An 18,206-nucleotide genomic window follows, 5' to 3' on the forward strand; every position below is an offset into this window, starting at 1 on the left:
TAAGGAGCAGATGTGACCCAAGAAATGGGGTAGCAGCTAGGGATGGAGATGATACATTCATGGTACTGGGTCTAATCAAACAACTTCTCACATTATTCTCACCATGAGGTGGGAGACGTGTGAGCCAAAGGCAAGTCAGTGCTTGGAGCACCCGCAGAGACACATTGCTAGCAAAGCCATCTGTAATGAGCTGACCATGCCACTCGGCACGGCAACGTGAGCTCACTCAAGGGCTGCTTTTAATCCACGTAAGTGCAGCAAAGGGTCCAGAGGCTGAGAGTTGAGAACAGGTACCTAGAAAACAATCAGCTGCTGTCAACCAAGGGCTGCTGGGTGGAGGGGATGCTTGTACACTGTGTACCCACAGATGCATCTCTGTCCCTGGGAGAGGGGACACTGTACATGCAGACCTATGGGGGTGTGTGCATCACTGTCATCTGTGGTGAAGATGGAGATGTTGCTAGTGTTACAGAACTGTAGGTGGGTCTTGCTGGGGTCGGGCTATAGGGCAGGGGAGACTGGTAGCTGGAGCCCTCCAGGCATGCTGTGTTCAGGGTAGCAGGGGTGCTGTGTGACCCATGGTTCCTGATGGAGCTGTGTCTGTGGCAGTGCAGATGCTGTGTTGCAGGTTTTTGGGCCTGGCTGTGCTTGGCAGCTCTGTGGACCTTTAGAGCAGGCAGGTTGCTTTGTAGACCTGTGGTACGTAGAAGTTATCTGTGGAAGAGCAGATGCCTTGAACCTGGAGAAGACGAGTTGTAATTGTGCTAGAGCTGCTATAAATCTGTTCTCCCTCTTTTACAGTTGGGCTGACAGCTGGTTTGTGCTCAGTAAGCCTTTCTCATTTTAGAGGGAGGGTTTCTCATTATTCCCATGCTGTAGTATTTTTAAGTTTATTGCAAGTGAAACATGTCCATCAGATGGCTGTGGAGATTGAAGCTCTCTGTCATTACATTAAATAAGGGGCAACCCAAGCAATACCAATCCAGACTTTCTCCTTGCTCTTCCTCAACCATGCCCAAATTGTGAGGTTTCTGTAAATTTTTACAGGTGCTAAAGAACAAGATTTTGTAGCTTCCCTTTGCTAAGGAGGTGGCCATTCTCACACTACTGGCAGAGAAGCTGACATGGAGAGACAGGACTCACCTTCCAACGTCGGGAAATTGTTGCCAGAGATAAAAATAGGACCCAGAGTGCCTGTAGCCAGTCCCTGATGTGTTTTACTGATGTACTTGGGAGAGCCCCTCTAACACCCCTTCAGGTCTGTGCTCTGTGGGGACCGCCAGTGTGTATCACTCTATCTGAACATGGTGACACTGATAACCCTGTCAGATGCTGACCAAAAGAACATGCATGTAACTGCTTGGGAGCACACCTGCCTGCTCAGGGAGTGAGTGCAGTTTATGCTGGCTATGAGGACTATGGTTATTGCGAGTAGGATCTGAGGATTGAATCCAAGCTGTGGTGCTCAGCTGCTGGATTTGTACTTCTCACATGAAAGAGCAGGGCTTGGTAGCTCCTCCAAGCTGTGTCTCACTGAGTACTTGCTAAAAGCCACTCCTACGTAATAAACAGGAGGGAGGTAGGAGATGGCCCCAGTCCGGTCAGAAGGGATGTCAGACGACTATTGCTGTTTTTGGTTTGGTGAAGCCTGGTTCCCACCAGAAAATAAATGTTCTCTTGGAAATCATAGGTGCCTGTCTCCTTAGAGGCACCGTCAGGGTGAGCAAGATGGCTGTTCCCTGACAGCATCCCCGTCTGTTGCTCTGTTCGGTCTCCAGTCCCCCCCGTGGTGGAGCCGGCCTTCCAGGACGTGCGCCAGGGCATGGGGCGCAGTGTCACCCTGCGCTGCACCATGCTGAAGGGCAGCCCCATGAAGGTGGCCACCTCTGTCTGGCGCTTCAACGGGACCCTTATGGCACAGCCCCTGGCAGAGCAGCAGGACTACTCGGAGCTGAAGGTGGACAGCGTGAGCCGGGAGACCAGCGGTAGCTACGAGTGCAGCATTTCCAATGATGTGGGGGTCTCCACCTGCCTCTTCCAGGTGTCTGGTAAGTCACAGCACACATCAGAGCAAGCTGTTGGATGGGGGTCATGGAGGTGGGAAGCTTGCTCCCAGTAAACTGGTGCCAGTACAAGCAACCTCTACTGCCTCCTCTGTGCACGGTGCTGTGTTCAAAAGGGATGACTTTTTGTAAGCCAAGAGGGAGATGTGCCTCCGTCGTTCAGGCAGTCCTTCAAGTCTAGGATGGGTCTGGAGCAGTTAGGGGCAGCCACTGGTACATTTTAGCAATGTTTGACCACTTGCCTGAAAGATACAGGCCTTAAATTCAAGGCTGCCATCAGCTTTCAAGTCTGGACAACCTGTATCATAGATAAGTATTGACCAAGGGGGAGTGAAAGGTTCTACATCCCCCTCAGCAGCCTCCAAACCCATCTAATTTCCCCTTCAAAAACAAATAAAAAAACCCCTGTATTATGTATTCCTGTACCTTCCCTGTATCCCCTGGCTGTATTCGTGTCACGATGCCTGCTAGGACAAACATAAGCTGGGAATGGATACTAGTACTCAGTTGATTGGCCGCTCACAGTTTTCTGAGAATCCAGCAGGCACCATAACAGGACTCCTTCTCAGCACCTGCAACTGCAAAGAGGGATGGTAGAGTTATAGCATCTAAAACCACATATCTGACCTGGCCTCTCCAGCTGATCATTAAATCTGCTTTTCCCATGACCCCAGAATTGACTTGGGCACCAGTTTCTAGACAAGCTCTCCGATGAAGTTGCCTTAATAAGCAGTAAATTCAGCCAAAATACTTGGTTTTCAGTCCAGGGCCAATGTATAATACTTTTGAAGCCAGGGCTGAACAAATGAGAATAAGTAACATCCAGAGAGGCCTGATTTTGAAGCAGATCTTTCCCAGGGTTTGGAAAAGCTCAGGTACGCTGTAACTCTGAGATGCTCTCAGAAATGGGGAAGCCCAAACCACTTCTATTGTTTGGGCTTCTTTTCAGCACCTTGCTCTTGCCCCTTGAGATGTCCTGGAGTTTGTCTGGAAGTGGATTCTGCTTGAGAGCTTTGGCCCTCTCTACCCTTTCTTCATATGCTTGCAACTCTCACGTCACTAACTATATGGCAAACCAAGCCCCACTAGGAGCCACCATGGCAAACTTTGTCCCTAGCAAGCTTGGGTATGCTCCCAGGATCTGAATTTCCTGCTGGAAGCAGTTACAAACACATATTGCCACCTGGTGTGCTATACTGTGCCCCACGAGATAAAATCCCCTCAACAGAAAGCAGTGTTCATCCCTGGAGAGCACTCATCAAGAAAGCAACAAGCATTTATTTTTCTGTATCCCATCTCTGTTTCCAAGGCATCGATATCTGATGGTGGCTTTTCAGCTCCAGACATCTCTGCCTGTGTCCTGGACAGCTACAAATCATTTAGATTTTCTGAGCCTGTAGAGCAACCTAAAAAATAATCCCATGGCTAGACTGCTGCACTTGGGCTCAGGACTGCTGGAGTTTTAATTCCCATCTGCCACAGTCTTCCTGAGTGAGTGGGGGAAATGGCGTAGTTTCTTTTTGTTTCTGTTTTCTTTCTATGAAAGAAGGACCATAAGCCTTCCTATCTAACAGGGAGACAGTGACTCATTTGTGACTGTGAGGTGTTCAGATATTCTGCAGAGTACATAAACCTGCCCAGGATGGGATTAGGTTCTTCTATTGTTGGGAGATAAGCTTTCTGAGACATTTTGGAAGGATAGTGAGATATCCAACCCAGTCCACTTGAGGAAGTTGTCAGAGTAGCCCATACTGGTCACCACCGGCTCTCCTACTAGCCACACGCACAGAAATACCCTGAAAGATGGAGTGAGTAACCTTCGCTCTTCCCATCAGCTGTAAGCAAAAGACAAAACTTCTCAGCAATGGTAAATGTTTCCAGAAAGGAAGTTCCAAAAGTATCTTGATGTGCTGCATTTCTATTAGAAGGCGCTTTTTTTTAAAAGTTTCTATTTCCATCTTGAAGTCCATTAATAAGGAATTAATATAATGCAAGATGACGATTATCATCAGTTCTGATTTTATTTCGGAATCCATTATGAAGCTTGACTTCCACAGTCAATACAAGTTGAATAAACAACAATTAGTCTCTTGAGGTGGTTCTGAACTTCTTGCTTGTGCAAAAATTTGAGTCAATAAGAATAATAAGAAAAAAAGGACTTGGAAATAAACATCAATATTATCCATCTGAGTTCATGAAAAATAAACATTGAATCCTTTCGAGCCTAATTATAACAACACAGAATGGCAGGGCCTGTGATTCAAGTGGAAAGGTGCAACGAACTGCCCAGGGACATGGTGTTCATGTCTGTTCTACTCTCCACATCCCTTGCTGCCCAGGCATCTTTCTGGTCTGTGCAGGTCCAGATTGGACCTGAACCCAGAAAGGAGAGTGTTGGTTCAGGCCCAGTTCCTGCCTGGCCCAGACCAGGCCCTGCCAAAAACTGAAGTGCACAGGGTGAAATGAAGGTAATTTCAAACAGGGCAAAAACAGCTGTGGGTAAAACCTCGAGTTGCCTCTGGGCCCTGTGCATTTGTCCACCAACCACTGGGCTGCGTGGCAGTAGCCTTCAAATCATGTTTGTTAGTGGTTCAGGACAGCAGCGGCTGGGGAAATGACGGGAAATCCCTTCTTCTCAGAACCATCCAGTTCCTCTCTGGGACATAATTCCTCCTGTGTTTCCCTTTCTCCTGCTGCCCTCTGTTTTTAAGGGGAGACGTAGGTTTAGAAAAGATATCTCTGCCCCTGCAAAAGCTCCCTGTGTTTTTACCCAGGCTGAGGTCAGCATCCCCTTTGCTGCTGTGTTGACTGTCATGTTGCAAAGAGGCTGGAGCACTGTGTTGCCAAGGCAGGGGAGATGCAGAAGAAGCAAGGTGTCCTTTTTAATGCCATGGTCCCTGTGTGATAAATAACACTTTTTCTATGACCTACTGACCAAATGATCTTTCCTCTGGGTTTGTTAGCAGGAGACTCTGTAAAGCAGCAGATGAAACAGGAGAAATGCCAGTATAAAGCTGTTACCTCAGTCTAAAATATAAATCAAGAGAGAAAAGACTTGAGCTGGTTCCAGATGGAGAACTGAAGTTGTTCCCACCTTCTCTGGTGTTAGTCACCTGCAACTGGTGTTGCAGGGCTGCTAACCCTCTCAGTAGTCTAGGCCGTGAAAGCAGTAGTGAAACACAGAAAATGATGGCACACCAGTGCAACACCAGCTACGATAGCAAAGGTGTCCATTTATGTTCCCCTTGACCCTGCTCTTTTACTTTCCTCCATCTTTTTTTTTTTTTCCCTCCAGCAAAAGCTTACAGCCCAGAGTTTTACTATGACACTCCCAACCCCACCTTGAGCCAGAAGCAATCCAAGAATTACTCTTACATCTTGCAGTGGACACAGAAGGAGCCTGATGCTGTGGATCCCATCCTCAAGTACCGCCTAGAAATTCGGCAGGTAAGGTCTGCTCTTCTGGAGCCTCAGTGCGTGCCGTTGGGAAGAGGACCTCTCAGAAGGCAGTTACATCAATACAATACCTCCTTGCTGATTAAGAGCCAAAGGTGATGAAATTGCCAGACCCTGATGGTCTTGCACGTTCCCTACCAGATGGAAGTGACAGGCCAAGTGCACAGCTTGGCATTCGTTTTTAAGTCTGGTGTTGGGTATGATCGAGGGCTTTCAAAGCCCTGCTGCCTCCCATCGGACTGTTCATGCTTAGTGTTTTGAATAGGGTTTTAATGTGAACAAAACCCCACAGTTATTAGTAAGTATTGTAGATTTTATAGACCAAAGACTCAAGCGAGTGGAATTCCACCCTCCTCGCTTGTATGAAATAAAGGGAATAAGCTGAAGAGCTCTCCAGGCAGGAACTGCAGGAAAAAGTCATCAGCTGTTTGTGTTGCAGAAGGGCTTTCATACTGTCACAGTAATGAAGCTATTTGGACTATATAAACTCTGCAGGGGAAGAGAAGTAGGTTTCAAGGTTTCTGAGTCTGAAGAGAAATCATACCAGAGTGGGGGGAGGAAGAACTGAGGGGAATCTGAAGAGCTCACTAGTTGGAGGAGGTTAGGGAGAAGAGTCTGATGTTTTTAAAGAGCACATTTACCTAGCAGGGTTGCCAGGTACTTTCATCCATGCTCAGCAAAGTGCCGGCGTTCAACATTTTTTAAAAATGGGGACACTGGTGGTTCTTGCCATTCAGTGGTAGCTTGGAAGCAAATGCATTTTGCAAGGAAAAGTTTGTTTACTGTAGACAGAAAACAAAATAATTAAAAAGATCCAAGTGTCTCTTTCCTCTAGTACTGCACGGTAGGCTCCAGTTTTATGTCTCCGTTTGATTGTGAGCTCTCTGGGGTGGGACAGCCTTTGTTTGTTACTCAAACCGCGTGGAGCACATTGTCAGTGCTTAATAATAATACAGGACACAGGGGAGCCTCTAATAATGAAGGCAGTTTATCATAGTGCCCCTTCCCTCTTAGCCAAGTTTCGCTAATATCAGCACTGCAACTCAATAAACTAATTTGTGATTTTTATCATTCTCCAGTGATGCTGAGGTTTTTTCTCCTTTTGCACAGTGCCTGAAAGTAATCTTGGATCTATTCCTCATTGAGCTCCTACTGAAAGGGATCAAGAAAAGGAAAAATCACACTTCTGCTTTAACTTATGACATGAAGGAAGTTGAGTGCCCCTGCAAGTTTACCCACCCCACCCCCAGTTTTGTTCATACCCCCGTGGGTTACTGCTTTTAATGCTTCTTTTGCAGCATCACTAAATAGTTGTGACTATCGAGTGGTATGTTTTAGAGGAGTGTTACAGCTTGGCCTTGCTGTAGCCCAGTCTCATGTATGGGTAGGCTCTAGGAAATGGCTGCAGGTACCATCATAGTGTCCTGGGTCTGAATGAGGGGCGGCAGAGCAAGGAGGGAGCAGGGGACGTTTGTTCCCACTTCTGTGAAGCACAAGCAGGAAACACTCCGGAAAAGTCTTTCATGGTATTGCCTCCTCCTGGCCCTCCTCCAATGAAGCCACTTGCATTTCATGGAGAGGTCTCCACCTCTGTGACATACTGAGGTCTCACTGAACATTTTTCATTTCCTTGGCCCAGAGGATCTCATCCCCTCTCATCTCCAACTTGCCGCTTCCCAGAGCTGCCTCTGTGCTCCTGTCTTGCCTTCCTGGTGTTTGCCCTGCAATGTCTCACCTGGGCTCCAAGCAGCCTTCTAACAGCTCCTGACCTTTCAATCCTCCCCTTGCGCCATCACCCTCTTCCACATCCCACGGGCTTTGCCACTTTGTTACACCTTCTTCTCCATGACGGGATGCCTGGGCTAAGCTTCATGTCCCGCTGTTCCATCATTAGAAAGCAGAGCATGGTGACATTACTGAATATAACTGTGAAAAGCTCAAAAGCTTAAAAGCATTGCTGACTGGAGAGCTCTTAAGGAAGGGGATTTGTCTGCCTGAATGAGGAGCTGCTGTTTGCCTGTGCGCCCTCCTCACTGGATACATTTGCTTCCAGGCACTAGCTGTAGTGGTGCAAAAATCTTAGAGAGCTAGGATTGAAGTGGAATATTTTCCTTATTAAAAAACAAGCCTTACACGTGGCCAGTCATGACTGATATATTGCCAGCATCAAGCTCAGCCCACCTTCTCCCCCAGCCCTGGGAGCTCCCCAGCCTCAGTGGTCAGTGACAGGTGCTCTTCAGCATCTTAAGGATGAACAGGACAGTAGCAGCAGCAGCCTGCAGCCTCAGGGTGGTGAGGGGCTGTCTGGGAGTTGTTAACTCCTGCTGAGCTGGAATCCAAAGGGCAGCCAGTTGGGATGCCCACTGGTTGTAAAATGTTTTGCTGGTTTTCACTTTGCTCTCCCTAGTTTGTATGATGAGCTTTTGGCATATGTAATATGAAGATCCCTAAGTAGCAGGATGCTTTGCAAAGCACCTGGGAATGTTTGAATTAAATCTGCTTGCTGCACCTGCTGAAAATGGGGCTGGGTGAGAGTAAAAGTGCTGTTTATTAATTGGCTGGTGCTGTGGCCCCTCCAACTCCTCCTGTTCAACAGCTTCCGAGGGCTGGTTGGACATTCCTGGTGGGATTGCAAGCAGTCTGGGGGAATTTGGTTTCCTAAGCAATGGATGGGGGCTCCCAGCAAGCCGGGCAGGTGCATTTCCACAGGAGCTGTTTGTTCCCAGCACTGCGGAGCAAACTGAGCAGCACAGCAGACGTACCAGTTCCAGTAGAATAAGAATTAACTTCCGATTAAAACCAAATAAACAACCTGACAGCTTGGAGCCACTGACCCAGGCAAAGCGCATATGATAGCAATGTGGAGTAAGCTTCTTGTAAAGCTTCTGTTGTATGTCTCAGCAAATAGGCTGTATTTCCCAGAGTGCACTGGTCAGGTGGGCTTAGGCAGTGGCATTGTGTTGAGTGGCAATTCAGAGGGGAAAGCATCCCCACTGAGGAATGGCAGGGGCCTCACAGACATCTGTCCTGATGGCTTGGGATGTTTTTCCTTTCTTGCTTCAAGGCAACTGATCCAAGCGCTGACCACCTTACTTCACCTTAGCCAGTGAACTTAATGAGTTCACAGCCTTGGGTGGTTTGGTTGTGGGCAGATGCCATGAGGTTTTTGGGCTTTTTTTGTTCCATGTATCCTTGTAGCCTAGAAAGGCACTGAGGTACTGCACTCTAACTGAAAATGTTTTTCATTGCTTGGGGATTCAAAGCAGCCTCCCCAAACCCGATCTTTGCTTAAAAAATAAAAAGCCTTTTAAGTTGCTTGTTTCTCTCTGTGTATTTTATCCTCTCCCAGAGCTCTGCTCTAACATTAAAGAGAAATGAAAAGCCATCTAATATCGCAAGCAGGTTGCATCCTGGAGGAAGGATCTGAGTTGGGCTGCTGGTTACAGTTACAGGGGATAGTGGCAGAATTACTGTGCACTTAATGAGCTGGAACCCATCCGTGACCTGAGGCTGCAAGAGAAAGAGGAAGGAGAAGGTGTTGGTGCAGTAGGGAAGTTTAATCTTCATTGCGCCTCTTGAGACCTGAGGCTGCCATCTCCTCCATACCTTCTGATGCACAGGCTCAGGCCAGAGTGGGGCCAGCTTAACACATTCCTGCCTTTCCCCTCCTCGGAGCAGGCTCAGCTCTACCTGCCAGACAGACCCCTGAAATTTGCACCGGGCCAAGCCCCAGACCCATTTGCTAAATTAGCTCACTGGGTTGTCACTTCAGATTAATTCCTGTCAGGGAGACTGTCTTTAATGAGACTGACCCTGTGCAATGCCTGAGTAATTGTACGGTCTCTCTTTGTTTGTACTTTCATCCCCTCCATGTTGGATAAACATCCCCTGCTGTCTACAAAACTCATCTGGGCTCCAGAGCCGGCTGCCATTTGCCTCATCAGCCAGCCAGAGCAGCATTAATGAGAGCTGCGGCAGTGGGGAGCCGGGCTCACCGTGTGGGGAGGTGACAGATAACAGAGCTGTTTGGACAGACATAGGACAGGGGCGTTAGCAGGAATTTAATGATTGTGATTAGAGCGGAAGGTTAACTCCGCTGATGGCTATCGCAACGCAGCGGGAGAGGTTTTATGCTGAGGCCCACGGGCTGCAGATCTCTATCACTTCATTTCTGCCTCTGAGTTGTTCTTTTGCTCTTCTCTGTGCCCATTTCAGCAGCGTCTGTCAACTGCTGTCTGTCTTTGGCTTCATTAGCACACGGAGCTGGGCACCCCTCCAAGGCTGCGCAGACCAGGGCAGGGATGTCTCTCGTTTTCTTCACGCACCAAGCAGGGGTGGTACTACTCGAAAGGGGTGATGAGCAAGCAGTGCACTGGCCCATAGTCTTTTACATAAATGTTTAGTTGAAAACACTGTTAACTCACACTGCTATGCTTCCCCTATTCATGCACCACTGTGGTTTGATGAACCCACCTGCATGGCCCTTGGCACACGAAGAACCAGCCTGGTGAAGTTGTATGTATCTTCCAATGCTTGTAAGCAACCTTGTAATTAAACAGCTAGTTTGCCAGCCAGGGTAGAACAAACTTCCAGAGCAAGCTAATTCATCCAGTCCTGTATTCATCTGGAGTGAAAACACCCCCACCAAAAGCTTGTCTCCTCCCATCCTCAGCAGTAGCCTGTGTCTGGAGAAGAGTATAAAACCAAGACAGACAAAAGCAGTATTGCTTTCTCTGCTTCTAGATATTTTAAGCCCACTTGTTTATTGGGCCCCAAGTTAGGAAAGGCTGTGAACACAGAAAGGCAGTGTACTCAAAGGAGTGGTGGCATACTTGAGTGGGTGGTGGTGGTCTTGAGTGGGTGGTGGCCCTTGCAGCAGCCCAGCCCTGTGCTCTTGGAGGTGAACCAAATCCTTTTTCTTCTGCAGATGCAACCATGGCTTCAGGTAAAGCTTCTTGTGAAACTGAGCAGCCAGTGCCTTGGGGTGGCCTGAGGGCTGCACCTCAGGGCCGGGGGGATGCCACGGTCTAGGAAAGAAGGCAGCTCCGTGCAAGGCAGGCAGGGGTGACCGAACTCATTTCATGAACCAAGGGTCTAATGTTTTGCTGCCTCTGGGGGATTACATGCTGTCTGGGCACCGCTGCAATCACCAAGGTAACCGCCTTGTGCGGGGCTGCCGACAGGCCTGAGTCCGTTGCCCTCATCCCGAGGCTCACTGGGGCACCGTGCCCCCAGTGGCCCCATCCTGTGTGTGTCTCCCCACTAGTGCTGTGGTGTGGTTTTCAGCTGGGGGATGCTGCAAGAGCTGAGGAGGTGATACGGTGAGGTTTTATAACAGCTTAGCTAAAAAGGAAATCAGGGCTGTCCTCTTAAGTCCTTTTCATGTCAGAATATGAAAAGCTTAAAGGATGGAATTGTGTCTTGTAAAGTGGGGATGGCCTCATCCTGCTTTGGATAAAATGTGACCTGTGGTGCACTTGCCTGCTGTTACCTGGAAAAAGGGAAAGGGCTTGTGGTGCTGCATCCACCAAGAAATCCTCTTGCTGAAAGGCTGCTTAACTAGGCATTCCAGTTTTATGTCCCAGTTTGGGACATAGACAGGGCACATGGAAAAGGAATGTGTGAGTCCCTTTTCCTTTCCTTCTCCCTGCTAGAGCATTGCAGTCCCAGCTGGCTGCAGCAAGGAAGGGAATGTGACTTCCCATGAAGCAGCAGATGGTGGCCCTGGCTGCATGCAGGATTCTGCAGATCAACACAATTGTGGGGTGTGACAAATAGCACATCCCTTCACTGTTCATCATTTCACTTGGTACAGGTTGTGCTGGTCCTGTCTCACTGGCATTAGGACTGGGGACTGCAGTGACTGTCACCTCACCATGTTTGCCCAGGACTGAATCTCAAAGCAGACCTTCTTTGTAGGGTGGCTTAGAAGTCCCGCATGCTGGAAAGCTGCTTTAGTCCTGTCTTCTTTTTTGCCTACCTTGGCTGCCAGTTTGATGTCTGATCACAGGCTGCTGTCGTATGGGGCAACGTCAAATCAAGGCAATTCCACCTACCTGCTGAGCCATCCTCTGCAGCAGGAAAAGGTGTTTTTTCAGCTCTAACACTCCCATCTCCCCCACTGATGCTCTTTTTTTTTTTTTTTTATTTCAACATTTGTTCAGGCAGTGAGAATAGGCAGATTACATTTGTGCTCTCAAGTCAATTGCCTTCAGTTGTGCTAGTGGCGTACGTGATGCTGTGCAGAACTCAGCCCAGAGGGAGGTGGAAAGGATGCAGAAAGAAGCCAGCATGTCAACAGGAGGTGTCCTTGGCGGACGGTTCGAACAGCCATCATGATGCAAAGCCAAGGAAAGCAAAAGAAGGGAGAGGTGACGCTGGCTTTTTAGGCTGCAAGAGGCGGAGACATTTGGGACGTGCAGTGGGATTGAGTAGCAGCCATGTGCTGGTGGAAGGAGAGCTGGCTGATCAATAGCATTTGATGGACAAGCTGCGCTTGAAGCTTAATGAGATTTCTGTGTGGGACCTAGGGGTAAAGCAAAAACTTTGCCACAGGCATTTGGGAGCAGAGAGGGCAGGATGCTGCTTCAGCTGTGCTCTCTGCTGCCTGAAAATGGGACACGGCGTCAGTCACTGCAGCTGACAGCACGCCAAACCATCTCTCTTTTCATCCCTGTAACAATCTGTTACAGGGGATGATGTATGTGTCAATGAGACCTGCTGCTAGAACAAGGTCCTCTCTACCTGTGCTGTAAGGGAAGACTCCAGGACAGCTGGATGTTTGGTGGAGGTGGGAAGCAAGGAGCTTTTCCCACATTTTATGTATGTATTCGTTAGTTCCACCCAAGGGAAAGGAAGAGAGTTTCCTCCTGGCCATTGCTCACTGCAGGCAGAGATGTCTGTCTAGCTATGGTTGTTGTTAGCCCTGTCAGACAGAGGAGCAGAGTGACTCCTGCAAGGCTTGTCAGGGAAGCCCAATACAGGCCTGACCAGCACCAATGGGTCAGGTGAGTTCAGTGGACATGGCTGGGAGCCATGGGAAGAGGTTTCCCCCTTAGGTCTAACATTTTCCAGTGCAACTGTTGAGACTTCCCTTTTTCCACGAGCTCAGCAATGATGCCTAGCTAATGAATTAGTCTGGCTAATTCTGTTTTTTTTCATTCACAAATTGCTCTTCATGGTTTTCCCAAGCTGGTTATTCGTGGACGACAGATCATTTGCAATCAGTTAATTGGGAAAATTGGTAGTATGAGAGGTGGCATGTTAGTTATGTTTCATGGTACCATTTCTCTTCTCTGATTATCCAAAGTAAGTAAGGTAACCTGCCCAAAACAGGGTAGCTGAAGGTTTTACAAGGTGGCTTAGCGTTCATAAGGTGCCTTGCAGCAGGATTTAACATTCACTTTTCATTAGCTCTGCTCCTAATGCAATTCAGGTACTTCACTGTGCAAGAGAGAAAGCAGGATGTTGTTTAGCTTTCCTAGTACAAGGTAATAATTGCAGTTTTCCCTCTCTCAGCTCTGTTTGGAATAGTTACAGTGCCTGAGAACAGTACAAATAATCTTGCTGGAAAGGCTCATATGATCTTAAAACACATCTAGTAGCAAAATCTTATCTATCTGTAGCTCCTAACACTACTGTTCAGTGCTTATTCAGGGTAAGAACGTGAAAGAAGAGATAATCACATTCCCCCAACCAATATACCCCTCATATCAGCTTTGCAGGTTGAGATGATGTTTTAGCACCATTGTGCTTGTTTGTATCCAGCAGGCTGTTGGCTTGTGTTTTACAAAGCTGAGCACAGGATGAAAAATGCTTGCCAGGTATCAAAGATAAAAGTGAGTCCTTTGTGTGCATCTCTTATCCACACTCCTTCGGTGGCTTCAAGGGGTACATGCTAGTTACTGAGTCTTTCTGAGAGTCCCTCTCAGTAGGCTTCCTCCCATTTACTCTGCTCATCTGTTGTTTTCAGTAGTCAGCCCATGTTCCTCCTACTGCTTCAGAGTCTTTTCTTTGTGCACCTTCTTCCCCTTCCCTGCTCCCCCTCCTATTTCCCACCTCTTCTTTCTTTTGTTTCTGTTTCCTTTTTTGGTTATGTTTTTGGTTTGGGTTTTTTTTTCCTGGCTCTCGCTTCCTAGAATGTGTTGGAGATGAGAGAGCGTGTGAAGGGGGAAGGGTTTGGAAGGGCGCTGTAGTCTCTCCCATAGCTAGTGACAAGCAGGCAGGAGTAGGCACTAGATAGATGTTTTGACTGTGTTTCATGAAGAAATGAAATTTATGCAGTTATGCTGCCAGTGCAGGCTACATAGAGTAATGTGAAGGGCTTTATGGCTCTGCCTGCATATGCTGTGCTGCCTGCCCCTTCTTTACTAGAGACAGGACTGCAAGTGCAGTCAAGTTAGAGGTGGCCATAGGCCATAGGAATGATACTTACCTACATACTCCATTATGTGTACCAGACTGGGAAGCCCAGAGTCCCACACAAAGGCTGTTTCTGCTCTGGTAAGTAATAGCCCCATCCTTTATTGTTGTTTTTAAGGGTACAGGTGCCCTGACAGTGGGCTCTGCCAGTATCTGTAGAGAACCCAAAAAAAGAGGCTTGGGAGATGGCAACTCCTGATGGTGGAGCATGTCTCCCATGGTAAGTCACAAAAATATTATAGACAAAACATCTCAGAACTCAACCTAGCTGCAGCTGAGCAAACCTGGGCTATGCAGACCCTGCTTGATTTTTCTTCTTGGGCCAGAAGCGCTGACAGCACGGTACATAAACACATATGTGGGTCTGGCTGCAGGCAGTCATGTCCAGTGCAAGGAAATGGGTGGAAGAGGAGACTGTACTCACTAGGATTAAGGAAAGGTATATAGTTGGATCCAATAATGCACCAAGCAGAGCTGATTTTCAGATGTGAGCCTCGGACGAGACAGGAACCACTAATCTGGGCAGGAGGGGGCTTTGAAGCAACATGAGGGATATTGTCCCTTATTCAGCTTATGCACATGCTGCAGACAGAGGGGTGATTTCAGGCTCTGCAGTGCATAGTCAAAAACAGGTAGAATCTTGCAGCAGCAGTATAGAGCTTCCAGTCTGAACAGAAGGACCACATGTGCCTTCAGGATCGAAGATATGTCTGCGAGACAAAAGAAGAGAGATAACAAGAATAGCTAGACATGCACGTAACCTCATGTCTAGCTCAGTACCAACCACAGTGACACCATCACAGGCTCCTTGCACAAACTGGGGAGTGTATGGCTCTCCCTTCCCACCCAGGGCTTCTTCAATTACATCAGTAGTAAAAGAAAGACTAGGGAAACTGTGGGCCTGCTGCTAAAGGAGGTGGGTACCCTGGTGACACAGGATGCAGAGAACGCAGAGTTACTGAGTGCTTTCTTTGCTGGGAAACTATAGGCCAGTCAGCCTCACCTCTATCCCCAGTAAGGTGATGGAGCAGTTAATTCCGGAGGTCATCTCCAGGTGTGTAGTGGAAAAGAAGGTCATCAGAAGTAGAAAACCTAGATTCACCAAGGAGACATCATGCTTGACCAACCTGATAGCCTTCTGTGATGGCATGACTGGCTGGGTAGATGAAGGGAGAGCAGTGGATATTGTTTACCTCGACTTCAGCAAGGCTTTTGACAGTCTCCCATAACATCCTTATAGGTAAGCTTAGGAAGTGTGGGTTAGATGAGAGGGCAGTGAGGTGGACAGAGGACTGGCTGAACAGCAGAGCTCAGAGGATTGGGATCAACGGGGCAGAGTCTGGTTGGAGGCCTGTAACAAGCAGTGTTCCCCAAGAGTCTGTACTCTGTCCAGTCCTGTTCAACATATTCATCAATGACCTGGATGAAGGAACAGAGTGTACCCTCAGCAAGTTCGCTGATGATGCCAAGGTTGGAGGAGTGGCTGATACAACAGAAGACACTGCTGCCATCCAGCGAGACCTGAACAGGCTGGAGAGCTGGGCCGAGGGGAACCTGATGAAATTCAACAAGAGCAAGTGTAAGGTCCTGCACCTGGGGGGAACAACACCAGTACATGTTGGGGGCTGACCTGCTGAAAAACAGCTCTGCTGAGAAGGACCTGGGGGTGCTGGTGGACAGCAGGTTGACCATGAGCCAGCAATGTGCCCTTGCGGCCAAGAAGGCCAATGGTATCCTGGGGTGCATTAAAAGGAGTGTGGCCAGCAGGGCAAGGGACATTATCCTCCCCCTCTACTCTGCCCTAGTGAGGCCACATTTGGAGTACTGTGTCCAGTTTTGGGCCCTCCAGTTCAAGAAATATGGGAACTACTGGAGAAGGTCCAGTGGAGAGCTACCAAGATGATCAGGAGACAGGAGCCTCTCCCTTATGAGGAAAGGCTGAGACACCTGGGCTTGTTTAGCCTGGAGAAGAGAAAACTGAGAGGCAATCTTATCAATGCTTATAAATATCTGAAGGGTAGGTGTCAAGAGGATGGGGGCAGGCTCTTTTCAGTGGTACTCAGTGACAGGACAGGGGGCAATGGGCACAAGCACAGGAAGTTCCACCAGAATATGAGGAAAAATTTCTTTACTGGGAGGGTGACAGAGCAGTGGAACAGGCTGCCCAGAGAAGCTGTGGAGTCTTCTTCTCTGGAAATATTCAAAACACGCCTGGACGTGGTCCTGTGACCCCTGCTCTAGGTGTACCTGCTCAAGCAGGGGGTTTGAATGAGATGATCTCCAGAGGTCCCTTCCAAACACTACCATTCTGTGATTCTGTGATCACCAGATTGAGGTGCTAGTTTACCCTTTTATTCTCTAACTCTTGGGCTCCCCCTCCTCAGGACATGCAGCCATGCAATACCCCAGTAAGCCCATGGCTCATGAAGTTGCCAGTCATGCTGTGCCTCAGTTAAGGCTTTTATTTGACTGTCTACCTGACAAAGTGAAGGTTAGGGCTGTTCTTCTTAGACTGGGGAACATATGCTAATAAAATACATATTGCTTTCTGATCAGCCCCTAATGAAAGACATTATTGAAGAGTGTGGAACAAGCACTCACAGTAATTCATGACAGCACCAATTTGGCTTCTCTGGGAAGCTGTAAACTGCTGCTCTCGGCACCTAATGAGGATGGGCAGCTGATGGTGTATGTGAGAGGAAGAAAAGAGAGACTGTCTCCTGGCTTAGGTGGCTTCAGCTGTCCTTGGTAGCTACTGAAGGTTGCAGCTGCTTCTCTCTTTGGAGCTGGGGATGTCTCAGCCCAGAAAGGGAGCCTCCTGTTAAGGAAAATTTAGGAGAAAAAGCTTCCAGGTCTTCTTATTTAGACTGAATAATGGGTTTGCTTTGGCCATCCATGCTTGCTTAACCCATGGATCTGAACCTGTGTGCTTGACTGAACATCAACATAGGCATGAATTTCAGTTCACTAGTGTGCTTGTCTGGCAAATGCCAACTTTACTTTTGCAGTGTGATTATTTGCTCTGGAAACTCCTCACAAGCAATGGTCATCAAGCAAGGAAAATGAAATAAATCCAAGTTTAAACTTACCCTAGCTCTTTAACAGATGCTGTTAATGCTTGACATAATGTCCATTCAAGGTGGTGGTGAAATACTAACCAAGGAAAATGTTTTAATCCAATCTAACAGGCACAAAAGGTTTGGTGAGAGATTACAAAGAAACATCACAGTGACGATCTTCATATCTAAACCAAATTTCTCCACTATGTAAAACATACCCAAATGCCTTTTTCAGATGGCAGCTACCCTGCTGAGGAGGCAGGCGTCTTCCCCCTGGCTGATACCAGCCTGTCAGATCAGCATCCCCTATTACGATTGTGCTGCTGAAATTTTGCGCAGCTGACACCAGGTTGGGAGGCAATGCCACCTCGGCAAAGGATCAGGTTATCGTAGGGAAGATCTGAAAGATGGAAAATTTACTTGAGTGGTTCAGGTGGGATGAAATGCAGCAGTACCAATGCAAGGTCAATGCCTGTGGAGAGTGCTATCAGAGGAATCTACTGCGGGCTGGGAGCTCATCAGTGTGAAATGACTGAAGTGGAGGACCAATGTGGGTGAATGAGTTGACTTCAAGGAGCTGCTGGTAAGATGCAGGTGTGAGAAAGGGCAAATGTACTCATAGGTGAAACCTGAGGTACTTCCAGGCAAGGTGGAGAAGTGCTACTGCATGCTATATGCAGGGGTGGGATACTCACCTCCTAGAAGTGGGATCATACAGAAAAGGATTACAGGGTAAATCACGGAAAGTGAGAGTCTGTGTTAAAAGAGGAGGCACAGAGTGCTTAGCTTGTTCAGCCTAGCAAAGACAAAGGCTGAGAGGGGGTGTGATTGCTGTCTATAAAAACATCAGGGGTCAAGCAGCGGGGAGGGAAAAGAGTCATTTAAGCTAAAGGACAATATTGGCTCAAGATAACTGGGTGCAAGCTGCCTCTGAATAAATTTGGGCTGCAAATGAGAACATTAGGGCAGTCAGGCTCTGGAACAGCTGTCCAGTGGGAGGAGCAGGCCAAATGGGATGGCTTTTAAAATGGGATGTGGTACATTCATAAAATGAATGATCAGAGGTAACCCCTGTGGTGACAGGGGACTGAACTCTTGTCAGCCAGGAGTGTACTTCCCTTGCTGTGTCCCTGAACATGGCTGTGCTTTTCCCTTCTCTGAACTCCCTGGGGACAGAGGGGGGCTGCCAGTGCAGAGGGGTTTTATC

At 48.0% G+C, this 18,206-nt stretch overlaps 1 protein-coding gene across 2 annotated transcripts in view; it reads left to right on the top strand.

Moving 5' to 3' along the window:
- The window catches only part of MDGA1 (MAM domain containing glycosylphosphatidylinositol anchor 1), a 158,388-nt gene that overhangs the window by 92,042 nt on the left and 48,140 nt on the right, over positions 1 to 18,206 (top strand). For both annotated transcript variants that reach the window (XM_075089147.1, XM_075089148.1), the window contains exons 9-10: positions 1,779 to 2,048; positions 5,359 to 5,510. In XM_075089147.1, the coding sequence (XP_074945248.1) occupies positions 1,779 to 2,048; positions 5,359 to 5,510 (422 nt within the window). The remainder of the gene's footprint in view (positions 1 to 1,778; positions 2,049 to 5,358; positions 5,511 to 18,206) is intronic.

This window comes from Phalacrocorax aristotelis, chromosome 3 (assembly GCF_949628215.1).
Source record: "Phalacrocorax aristotelis chromosome 3, bGulAri2.1, whole genome shotgun sequence".
Classification (NCBI taxonomy): domain Eukaryota; kingdom Metazoa; phylum Chordata; class Aves; order Suliformes; family Phalacrocoracidae; genus Phalacrocorax; species Phalacrocorax aristotelis.